Genomic DNA, 12323 nt, shown 5'->3' on the forward strand with positions numbered 1-12323 from the left:
GATTAAATGAGCAAATATATGGAAACTCTTAGAACAGTTCTTGGCACACTGGAAGCACTAAATGTTAGCCATTAATACTATCCACTGAAATGTAACTTTCAGTGATACATCAAAAGTGCCTATCAGACAATAAACACTTCTCGAATAAACGAATGTAGAAACATCACAATTAGAGCAAAGGAATTATGTCATGAAGTCTGGCTTTATCACTTACTGTGTTCGCTTGATAAGTTATGTAAACTTTCTGAGTTTCAGCCTTATCCATACTTCATCCTGTGAGCTTCTGTTTCCTCACATATAAAACAGAAGGTTTAGATCATCTTCATGGTTTCTTTCATCTCTACAATGTAATGATCTTATTGCTTATTTATACTTTTTTCAATGGCATTCATACAAATTTAATTTTATTTGGCCACTATGAATATAAGAAATATAAGACTTTATATAAGACTTATATAAAGACTTGGAACAAATATAAGACTTTCTTCCAAGCTGCTGTCTTTGAGTATGTTTAACTGTATTATCCAACTCCTATCACTTTCTCTTTTCCACAAGAGTCCAAGTAATGTCACCAATAACTTAATGAAGTCATGGTCCTCCAGGCTGCAACTCTTCCTTATATAATGTTGTAAAGATGGCCCCCTCGTAAAATTCACCCTTATTAAACCCATGCTGATTCCTAGTACTTTCCTCATTCAGTTCTAAGTGTTTCCATGCTCTCTGTTAGCAAACTTTGTTCTAGAAGATTACCAAAGCACATCATGCTTATTTATTTATATTTCTTCATGATTTATATATCCCAAATTTGCCCTTCCTCCTCCCCTTTCACCCTCTGGGAGTCCTCCCATTATGTGTTTTTCAAGGATTATTGATAGTGATTTCAAAACGTCATCTGCAATTTCTTCCAGAATTCATTACTGTGGACAAACTCCATCCATCTGATTATGGGTTTGTTTTTTGTTTTTTGGTTTTTTTTTTTTTTTTTTTTTTTTTTTTTTGTATTCTCTCCTACTTTTGAGTGTGGTAACCTTTTCATATTATCTGTGCTACCATTTCCATGTTAGAAATCATTCCCAATGGAGAGAATGAGAAAGCAAGAGGGATAGAGCAGCATCTTTCTTTTACTCATATAGAACCAACTTTCCCATCTGATGATTCTATATCTTCCTGCCACATCTTCTCCTGAAACATAATTTCAAATCAAAGCAATAGCAATGACAAAAATCACGTTGATGCATTTTCACATTCTGTGCTTTAGTGTCCCTTATTTTTACAGGCTGATGTCAATCTTTTATGTTGTATATGGGGACACCCCCAACCTACATACAGACAGCACCCTTTCTGTGTTGCTAGTTCTAACACCAAAATCCCCAAAAATGTAGCCTAGTACCCAGGGGATTCTTTAGAGTTTTCATCTTCTCTTTCTTATTGAGACTATTCTGTATTGTATGAATTATTTTTTAAGTCCTCCTGTATTCCATTTTAGAGTCTTAATTTATATGAAGCATATCTCTTTTAAAGTATTTTTTTCCAAAGCATATATAACTACATCCTGTTTTTCCTTCCTCCACTCTATCTAATAATAACATAATTGGGTAACTTTCTTCCAAAATTTTACATTACTTCTCCATTCTAAAACATTTTTTCTTTTATCATTCAAAATGATGTCCAATGTAGGAGTTCCTTTATTTCTTTATGCTTTCTCAGAGAAACCATATGGCCAGTAAAGTGAGTCAAGAATATACCAGAACCAAGCTTTAGACAAATGAGACAGGAACCCAGTTAACAACTACCTGGATATTCCCCAACCCTAGTTTTAAATTTGTGTTAAAAAGAAAGTTCCTGCTAACAGCAACTAGGTAGTCTATGGTGTATACCATAATATTGCTTCTGTTCCTCTTATTCTTTCTACCTGGATGCCTTTCTGAGTTTGAAGGTTCAGGTTTATAGTCACACAGTAGAAGTTAGAGAGGAAGCTGTCAGGGAATAGCCATAGTACTTGAAGTCAAAACACCTGGTTTTACACCTTGATTTCACCCACACATTCTAACCATATGACTATGAACAAGTTTCTTCACCTAGCAGAACTGTTTTTGCATATCTAAATTAGAGATAATATCCACCATAAAAAGTTATTGTGACTATCAAAAGAACAAAATATGTGTGTGTGTGTGTGTGTGTGTGTGTGTGTACATACCCAGTACATTGGTACCTGGCTTTACAACAGAATAAACACATTTTTTTTAAATGAATAAACCAAAGTAACATTCTTCGGTACAGATAAGGCTGGGGTGGATGAGAAAGAGAAAGGAGAGAGACTTATTACCTACTGCCTCTCATGGTATTTACTTTTAAGCTTTTTAACCCTTATAATCTAAATAAACTAATTTTAAAAGGAGCAGCTCATTGTGATAAAATTACTTCAACACTTAACTCCATCATTCATTTGTATTACATGTGTTTCTAATGTAACTCTGAATATCAGAAGCTTGACTATATTATCACCCCATGCTATTCAATATAGGTGATACAATTGAGATAATACTTATTGTGTTCCAATCTCATGTTTCAACTCACTAAATGTGCCTCCTTTTTCTTTCTTTTTTTTTTTTTTTTAATTTGAGACGGAGTCTCACTCTGTCGCCCAGGCTGGAGTGCAGTGGCCGGATCTCAGCTGACTGCAAGCTCCGCCTCCCGGGTTTACGCCATTCTCCTGCCTCAGCCGCCCCAGCAGCTGGGACTACAGGTGCCCGCCACCTCTCCCGGCTAGTTTTTTGTATTTTTTTTTTAGTAGAGACGGGGTTTCACCGTGTTAGCCAGGATGGTCTCGATCTCCTGACCTCGTAATCCGCCCATCTTGGCCTCCGAAAGTGCTGGGATTACAGGCTTGAGCCACCGCGCCCGGCCTGTGCCTCCTTTTTCTAGAGTCGGTTGTGGTATCCTCATTAAACACACATACACACAGAGGATCATAAAATTATTCTTAAAATGCTGGCAATAGTTGTTTTATTCTAGCCCACAGCCTTCCCCAAAGCTACAGCTCATCGTGTCCCTTTCCAATGCAGAGAATCTTTTCCACATTGCTGTTATTCTATGGCTAGTTCGTTCTCTTGCAAAGCCTGCCTTGATTGTAAATTATTCTCATACATCCTGGAGAGTTAGACATGAAGCCTATCATTGAAAAACAAGAACTTTTTTTTTTATTTTTTAGCAGCTTCTCATTACTCCTACCCCTATGGGAGAGGAAATTTCAGCAGTTTAGGATCGTTTCACTGTGATTCTTCGCTGCCAGAAAATAATGTCCAGATATTTTTTAGGTCCTTTCATTCTGTCTCCCTGAGGGGTTCAGGTCCTGATTAATATAACTTGAAGATGAGAAAATTATTGTATCAAGAAGAGATGGCGTCTCCAGTGCTAGCCAGAAACCTCTTAACAAAGTCAAGCTATGCACAGACAGGGCTCCTATTACCAAGCCTTCCATAGTGGTACATAAATCCAGTGGAAGCCAGGCACTCATTCTAGAAGTAATGACAGTACCTGTTTGGTGACACCTGCCACTTCAATCAGGTTGAGTGAAGCAATATCCCTATGCCTAAATAAGTCAGTATAGGCCATTTTGTCCAGAGTCTCCTAGTCCTGAGAAGAGAAGAAATAAATAATATATTAGCCTTTACCCCTTCATCCACCCATTCACCTCTATTCCCCCGGATTCAAGAATACTAAATGCAAACAAGATTTGGAGTTTTAATTTTGCATTATATTATGTGTTAAGCCCTGGATTTCTAGCTGTCTTATTTGTGGTTGAGAGGTAGCAGGATTGGAAAAGATACAGAAATATTTTTGATAGCTCTGGGCTATATCTAGTATTGATTTTAATAGCAGGCCAGATATTCAAGAACATGCTGTGTAGCTGTGTATGAACTTGGCTGTTGGTTTCTCTTGCCAGATGAAATTATGATTAATCAGGGCTCAGATGTCAGTTGTTTTATGTTGCTTGTGCTCTTTGCTAACAGCTGCCTATTTCAAGCTGTACTTCCTACATGTCAAATATAAATGTGAAACCACAATCTCCAAAAGGAAGAATTTCAAAGTACTAATATTCATGCCAATGTAGATAAAGCATACTGTAAAATTCAATGTCGTTTCTGATTAAAATCTACTTAGTATGTTACATAATTTAACTTAAGTCAGTATAGAGAAAGAACTCTTCTACATGAGGTAGCCGGGAGAAATTCTTTTTAAAACCTTATTATTCAGTATGCATATAATCTGTTTAGATATTTGTAAATATATATCTCTGCAAATACTCTACGCATAAAATGTTCCTCAATAAACAAATGTCACTTTCCTTTTTATTCTACAATAAATAAAAACAATAAATATATTGATAGGTCAATTATAAAAAATTTAAATATTTTATTCAGATTCAGGTTTAAATACTTGAAAGTAGGTGATCTGTTCTTGACAAGGTCCTCAATACCTTTTTATTTGATTTGTTTACTCAAAAATGACATAAGAATAGAATTCTATATGATTTCTTTTCACATAGTCCAAGCAGAAAAATATTTTAAAAAGAAAAAGAAAGTAAAGAAAATATTGGTCAAGATTTTCAGGAGTTTGGAAAAGTGTATGCCTAAAATGTTGGGTGGTGGACTAAATATAATTGATTTTTTTTTTTTTTTTTTTTTTTTTTGCTTAACCTAGATGATAAATGTCTAATCTGGACTGCCCATGTGGCATGCAGTTTCCAAATTAAACTCTTTCAGTGACTGCCGTTTTTAGCAAAAGAGGGGGAAGTGAGAATTAGACAACACCCTTGCTCTTTCTATACAAGTGCAGTCAAAAACCGAGTTTGGCCAATTCACTGTAGTTCATTGCTTGAACTATAGCAGGACCCCAGAAACTTAAAGCAACCTGAGAGCCCCTGAACAGGTTTATCCTAGTCTAGAGTCTAACACAGAGTATAGAAGAGAGTGTGGTGCCCTTCTCATTTCTCTCCTCTGTCCTTTCCTGAAGCACACACTACCCGTGTGAGACCTGCTTCCCAGTGTCCGAAATACAGAATCCAAGGAAGCATCTGGTATTCATCTTGAGAACTATCAGAAAAATGTAGCCATCTAGAGTAGAGGGGGAAAGGGAGTCAGCAAAAGGTGGGGATGCTATTATTCATTTTCATGTAGTCACTTATCTCTGGGTTTCTAACAAAGGTCCTTCTTCTCCCTCCCCCAGGTGGCAAACCTGCTGCGGCTCTTCCAGATCCCTCAGATCAGCTATGCATCCACCAGCGCCAAACTCAGTGACAAGTCGCGCTATGATTATTTTGCCAGGACCGTGCCCCCCGACTTCTACCAGGCCAAAGCCATGGCCGAGATCCTTCGCTTCTTCAACTGGACCTACGTTTCCACAGTGGCCTCTGAGGGTGACTACGGGGAGACAGGGATCGAGGCCTTCGAGCAGGAAGCCCGCCTGCGCAACATCTGCATCGCTACAGCGGAGAAGGTGGGCCGCTCCAACATCCGCAAGTCCTACGACAGCGTGATCCGAGAACTGCTGCAGAAGCCCAACGCCCGCGTGGTAGTCCTCTTCATGCGCAGCGACGACTCGCGGGAGCTCATTGCCGCCGCCAGCCGCGCCAACGCCTCCTTCACCTGGGTGGCCAGCGACGGCTGGGGCGCGCAGGAGAGCATCATCAAGGGCAGCGAGCATGTGGCCTATGGCGCCATCACCCTGGAGCTGGCCTCGCAGCCTGTCCGCGAGTTCGACCGCTACTTCCAGAGCCTCAACCCCTACAACAACCACCGCAATCCCTGGTTCCGGGACTTCTGGGAGCAAAAGTTCCAGTGCAGCCTCCAGAACAAGCGCAACCACAGGCGCGTCTGCGACAAGCACCTGGCCATCGACAGCAGCAACTACGAGCAAGAGTCCAAGATCATGTTTGTGGTGAACGCGGTGTATGCCATGGCCCACGCTTTGCACAAAATGCAGCGCACCCTCTGTCCCAACACTACCAAGCTTTGTGATGCTATGAAGATCCTGGATGGGAAGAAGTTGTACAAGGATTACTTGCTGAAAATCAACTTCACGGGTAAGCCAACAGCCTTTAAACATCTTCTCAGGTGCAAACAGGTGAAATCAAATAGGAACCAAATGCCTCTGTGCCCAACTCAGAAATAATTGTTTCAGAGCCAATAAAAGGGTTCAAACTGTTAACCAAATATTCCAGGATGCGATAGGATGGTTCTCTAATATTCTTACTCATTTCTGAATGAACGTCTCGGCTGGTAAACGACATGGCAATGAAAGGGGCCTCAGGTGAGTCTGACAGCCCACTGTGGTAGCTCCCTAGATTAGGACCAGGCTAGATTTGAGTTCTTTGTTGTTGTTGGCTACAGGATTATGGCATGTGTGATATGGGCATTTAATCTTCTTTAGCAGAATTGGCAACTCTCTAGGGAACATGAACTTCCAAGCCTTCCTTGTGAGTGATTTGAGCAAAAGAATCTCATAACTTTCACAGTGGGTGAGAGAGAGAGAGAGAGAAATAGTCACTGTTCTCCCAGAGCCTAACTGGGGGCAAAACAGAAAAGATACCCAGACCACAGTGATTTCTAGGCATTCAGTTTCTTTTTCTGCTATACCAAAACATTTATATATTATTAGTAGTTAGGGATTTTCTCAAAATATGAAATGAAACTCTTTTTCTGGAAGCTTGAGTATAAGCAGGTTGAAGACTAATGGAAGTCATTCTGATACAATAGTGAACAGCATACAAAGGTGTATTCAAAGTGACTTTTGCTGCCTCTTTATTTATTTCTAAATACAGTCTAAATATTTCTCTAACTCTAGTATTGCATTGAGTGCATTACTACATAAAAAGCACAAAATCTTTAGGTCTACATTCTCTACTAGGGTATATGGAATATCTGCTTATTAAAGCACTTGTTCTGGGAACTATAGCTTAATCCCAAATCATAAAATAGTAAGTAACAATTGGGGGCACAAAGATTTCGATACTAAAAACATTACAGTGATAAAATGCTTTCAGCAGCCTAAATTACTAATACCTCTCATGCCACTCAGGCATCGCTCCAGTCTGCACAATGTCTAGTCTGCTTCCATGGAATTATCATCCAAGATGTGAAAGTTTGTAGGCTCAAATCATACTACCATTGGCACAAATGGCAGTTCTCACATCTCCCTTATAAGTGGTCACTCAGAAGTCAAGTGGTCTATGAAATCACAGGTAGTAATGAAAAAAGACCTCATGACCATTGGCTTCTATTCCATAATTCTTACCTGCAAGGCAGCCTTGAAAATAAGCACAAAATAATTACCAGCCGGCATATTGCATAACTTCTTTACTTTCCCCAAAGAGGGCCAAAAGTAGTCAAAATCAATTATGTCAGTAATTCCTCCAATTCATCTGATGGATACCACTTCTTATCATTAGAATGACTGCTAAAAGTGGTAAAGATTAAACTTTTTCTGTGCCCTGTATTCCCATAAGTGTATTTCATATAGAAATAACAAATAAATAAGTAAATAAATAAATAGAGTAATAAATCAGCATTCATCTTCAAATCCCAGGTCAGTTCCTATTGACATCTCTAAAAAGTGAGAATGGACCTTGGAGTCAGTAAAAAAAGAATATCTTTACTCTAAAAATAAATGAACTCTCAGGTATTCATAAAAGCCATCTGCAATGCACTTAATACTTAAAGATGAATAAGAATTCAGCACATACTCCCCATCAGACTACCCTTCAGGGTATTATTTATCTTTACTCACCACATATATTAATTAACTTTGTTATTCTAGTTCATTTCTTACTTTTTAGTATGCAAATATACAAATATATTCACTCATCAGCAGCTAAAATAAAAGGAACTCTTAGAATTCAGAGAGCCTTTGCAAGGTGTTTTATGTAACCAAAACATGTTCCTTCATTCCAGTGACTTCTTGGGTCTTAAAAGGCAAAGAAAAGTAAAGAAATAAGGGCATTATTTGGATAAACAAAACAAAAGTATCTTCTTTTTGTCTATCTTGTTCAATTACTCGTTTCAAGTCTACCATTCAGTTTGGCTGTGCAAACCTGACCACAAAGTGCTATTTTAGCCTTCTCAATTTGTCAGACATTACCAGTCATTCTCCATCTCTGAAGAGAGTAGGAGGGTGAAAAACAGATTTAAACTACATAAAAGAGAGGGAATTTAGACCAGCCACAAGGTAAGTATTCTTAGCAGTGAGAATTGGGCAAGAAAATACATTACTAAGGGAGGATACCACAATGCTAAGTTAGCTAACTGGTACATTTAAAAAATAAGTCAAAGAACTGACTATAATAATAGAATGCAGATTTCAGTTTACAGTAACCTGTATATTACTAAATATATGTATATTTTTAACTTAGAACTAGGTAAAAGATTATAAGTATGTATGCATTATTACTGCTTTAAGCTTGAGATGCACTATGGAATATTTTTTCCTAGCTATTGAAAAGCAGATTTGTTTTACTTTTTTTCTGAAACAGTATCATTGTTTTTCTAACTCGAATATTGTGGCAATAAACTAGGCACAATACTACACACTTAGCAGACACTAAATCTGTTAATCTGTTCATTTAGGCTGAAAAAGTCTTCTTCTGGCCATTTGCATGTACTCAATATATTTACTCCAAGATTCTTCTGACAAGGGACACTTTTAGCCAATTCCCCAATAGCTCTCATCATTATAGCATTAAAAAACTAGGCCTCCTGAGAATTTTAAAATAGATTAAAATACTCTCTGGTACTCAAATGTGTTCCCACTAGCTAGTTCCAGCATTGGTCAACATGGATCTTATTTGAAGCTAACCCAATTTAAATATTCCTTTCGAAAAACAGATTTTTAGAGCTATGCCTTGCTAAAAATTCTTCTAAATAGTAATCTCTCCTGGCATAGGAGCTAACCACTGCCCAGGTCTCTAGGCTCATTTCCTGCTGTATGCTCCACATTCACTCTTCCTTCCATTAACACTGCTTGCAGTGACCCAAACATGCCATGCCTCTATTTTTGCCTGCATACTTCCTGTTTAATGCTATTTCTTTATCTAGAAGACTCTCTCTCCAACCCCACCTGCCTTATCTGGCATCTTCAGTTATTCCTGTGTCTCTTCGAGATTCAATTTAATTGACAGTTCCTTTAGGAATCATTCCTATACTTCCCAAACTGAGATAAATGCCCCTTCTTATTCCCATATCCATCTGGGATTTTGTCTTCCTTCATACTTTATATCGAATCCACCAAAATCTCTTGTTGGCTCTACCTTCAAAATAGATCCAGAATCTGATGACTTATCATCATCTCAACTGCTACCACCCTGGTCCACACCACCATCTCCAGCCTATATTTCTGTGATAGCCTCCTAATTGATTTATTCTTGCCTACCTCCAACCTAGCCTCCACAATCTATTATCTGCATGATAGCCAGGATGCCCTATTAAAATCTAAGTCAAAGTCCTTCCTCTACCCAAAAACACTTGAGTTCTCTTGTTTCACTCATAATGAAAGTCAACATCCTTACAATGTCCTGCAGGCCCCCCCTGCTCTGCCCCTACCTATCCTGACTGCTCTCCTTTCCTAACCTTTTACTCTCCTTCTTTCTCACGTCACTCCAGCCACCCTTGTTTCCAACATTAGGGCTTTTCCATTGCCAGTTCTGCCTATATTGCCCCTACCCCAGATATTTCTGTGGTTAATCCATTCCCTACTTCTTTCAAGTCTTCATTTAAATGTTATCTTCTCAGTGGGACCTACTCTGGCCATTTTTAACAGCGCAATGCATTACCCTCAACGCCCACTACAGATGCCCCTATTTCCCTTGTAACCTGCTCTACTTTTTGGTTTTTTACCCCATGACGTTTTCCCCTTCCATCATACTACATCATCTATTACTTTCGTATTTATTCTTTATTGTTTGATCCTCACACTAGAATATAAGCTCCACAAAAACAGAAATCATTATCAATTTTGTTCACAAATGCATCCCAAGCATAATAGGCATTCAGTAAATATTTGTTGATTTTGAATAGCACTTAACACCCAAACTTATGTTTTCTTCTCTATCTTTATTACTAGATTGTGGGCTCTTTCAAGGCATAGTACATATATTTCATCTCTGATCTCAAATACTCAGCATGGTTTCTGGCATAGAGCAGACACTGTATAAATGTTTACTAAAGGAGTGAGAAATTATAAAAAGCAATCAATCAATTGATTTATAATATGATTGCTTTGGAAACATTTTAACATATAAATTTTATTAACAAATGAATGTCAAGAAAGAAAAGTGCTATGACTTCTAGAGTGACTTGCTTTTACCTAAGTACTCTCTTTTAGTTATATTCTATCATTTCATTTGAGATAAATGTGACCAAATATCATTAAAGCTGGAAGAGACCCATAACTGTTTTACAGATGAATCCCAAGAATTGAAAGTGATTTGCCCAAGGTCAGTCAGCTGGTTAGCAACAGGGGCCAGGACTGTTAGCTGGTTAGTAACAGGGTCCAGGTGAAATTCATGTCACCTGACCCAGTGCTGTTTTTGTATGTGCACAAGGACTGTGGGAAATTGATGTATTTGATCCCAAACATCTACCACAGTTTCTGATCCATTCTAAATATTAATGAAATGCTATTGACAGAATGAAAGATAACCAATAGGTTTATAATATGTTTCCTTTTCTTATTTCTTTTTAAGATATGTTTAATGCTCCTGGTCCACTTTTTCAGTTGACGCAAAGGTGGTTCATCAAACAGCCAAACTTTGAACGCTAAGCCTTGGATTCCAAACCTTACTATATTTAAAAATAAATAAAGCTTCAAATCATGTTTAATTGTTCAGTAAAAATATTTCCATGTGTAAGAGTGATGTCATCCAGAATCCTTAAGTAAATATTTAAATGAGAATTATGTTTGGTGTCATGTGAATTTTCAAACTTACTTTGAGTAAAATTTCATGAGTTTATGATGTAAAAGAAAGCTTAAACTATGCAATACAGTTAAGGAAAAGGAAGTGGAGAGGTCTGTGAAACATCTAAAGAAATGGGATACCACTTGATTGTGTTCACAGTACAGTACATTCTCTCTCACTTTTTATTCTGAAACCAGTTCCAGAAAGTCGAATAGAATCAAATCATAGAGTTACAAAAGGCCTTCCTCAAAGATGAGCTTGCCCCTACTTCTCACTTGACAGAGGTGAAAATTCAGGATGTCAGCATTATTATCTTCACTTACTGAAGCACACAAAAGTGAACTCAACTGTCAAGGTGATGTGGTAACTGAAGTACACTCAGTGTGAAGGAAAAAAAAAAAGAGCTTCCATTTGCTAAACATAACTGCCAGAAGTGCCCCAAGACACATCTAATGTCACGTAGGCATTATCTCAGGAATAACATTCATGCCATTCCTCTCTGCAGTTCTCAGGGTTAGGCTAAACTGTGTGAGAATGGAGATACTTAGAACTTAACACAAAAGAAAATTCATCCAAGTTCACATAATGAATAGGTTTCAGAGTAAACTGCCAAGGTCCTGATTTAGTCATTAATTTCAAGGATACGTTTAGATGTCATGCTAGGACCTGAGGACCCAACAGTAAATAAGACAGATGCATTTCCTGCTTCATAGAGCTTACACCAGCATTTAACTACCAAAAACAATTCTAAGGTATAAAAGCATGATTATTATGGCCTACAACGTTAGGTTGTTGCCCTAGGATTTTTATTCTGCTTTGGTTTGGATTGGGAAATTATAATGTATCTTATGCCCAGAAAAGATCTAGGATCCCTGAAGAAATCTGACTCCCAGGACTTCACTTATATGTGAAGAGGACAATTCCGTGTTACTGATGGACTGGTGACCATAACAGGACTGAATAGTATGCACAGCTAAGCTAAGACGGTTTTCTTTTATATTTGTTTGCTTGGTTGGCTTAGTTAGTTGGTTGGTTGCCTTTTTTTTTTTTTTTTTTTTTTTTTTTTTTGGTACCAGTGAAGAGACAGACTACTGAGATCAGAGACCTAGAGCCTGGTGGAGACAGTCCAGCCACCTTCTTATTTTTACAATTCTCTACACCTGGAAGAGGAGAAGAGGCAGAAAATGGGTAGTCCAGCCTTGCCACCCTACTCACCTCTGTGTCTGATTCATCCAATAGGAACAAGGATCACTCCTGGTTGGGACTATAATCACAGAGCACAGGCCAGGAAGGGCAGATTTTCTGGGACACTGCACTCCAAGGAATAACGTTTTAGCTGGCCCCAACCCAGCAAGTCTCTCCTCTTGAAAAG

General features: G+C 38.2%; 1 protein-coding gene across 4 annotated transcripts in view; it reads left to right on the forward strand.

Moving 5' to 3' along the window:
* The window catches only part of GRM3 (glutamate metabotropic receptor 3), a 223224-nt gene that overhangs the window by 139260 nt on the left and 71641 nt on the right, over positions 1 to 12323 (forward strand). For 3 of the 4 annotated variants that reach the window (XM_010370628.1, XM_010370629.1, XM_030933193.1), the window contains one exon: positions 5230 to 6085. The exons of the other annotated variant lie outside the window; for it this stretch is intronic. In XM_010370628.1, the coding sequence (XP_010368930.1) occupies positions 5230 to 6085 (856 nt within the window). The remainder of the gene's footprint in view (positions 1 to 5229; positions 6086 to 12323) is intronic. 4 annotated transcript variants of the gene reach the window in all.

Source organism: Rhinopithecus roxellana, chromosome 6 (genome assembly GCF_007565055.1).
Source record: "Rhinopithecus roxellana isolate Shanxi Qingling chromosome 6, ASM756505v1, whole genome shotgun sequence".
Lineage (NCBI taxonomy): Eukaryota > Metazoa > Chordata > Mammalia > Primates > Cercopithecidae > Rhinopithecus > Rhinopithecus roxellana.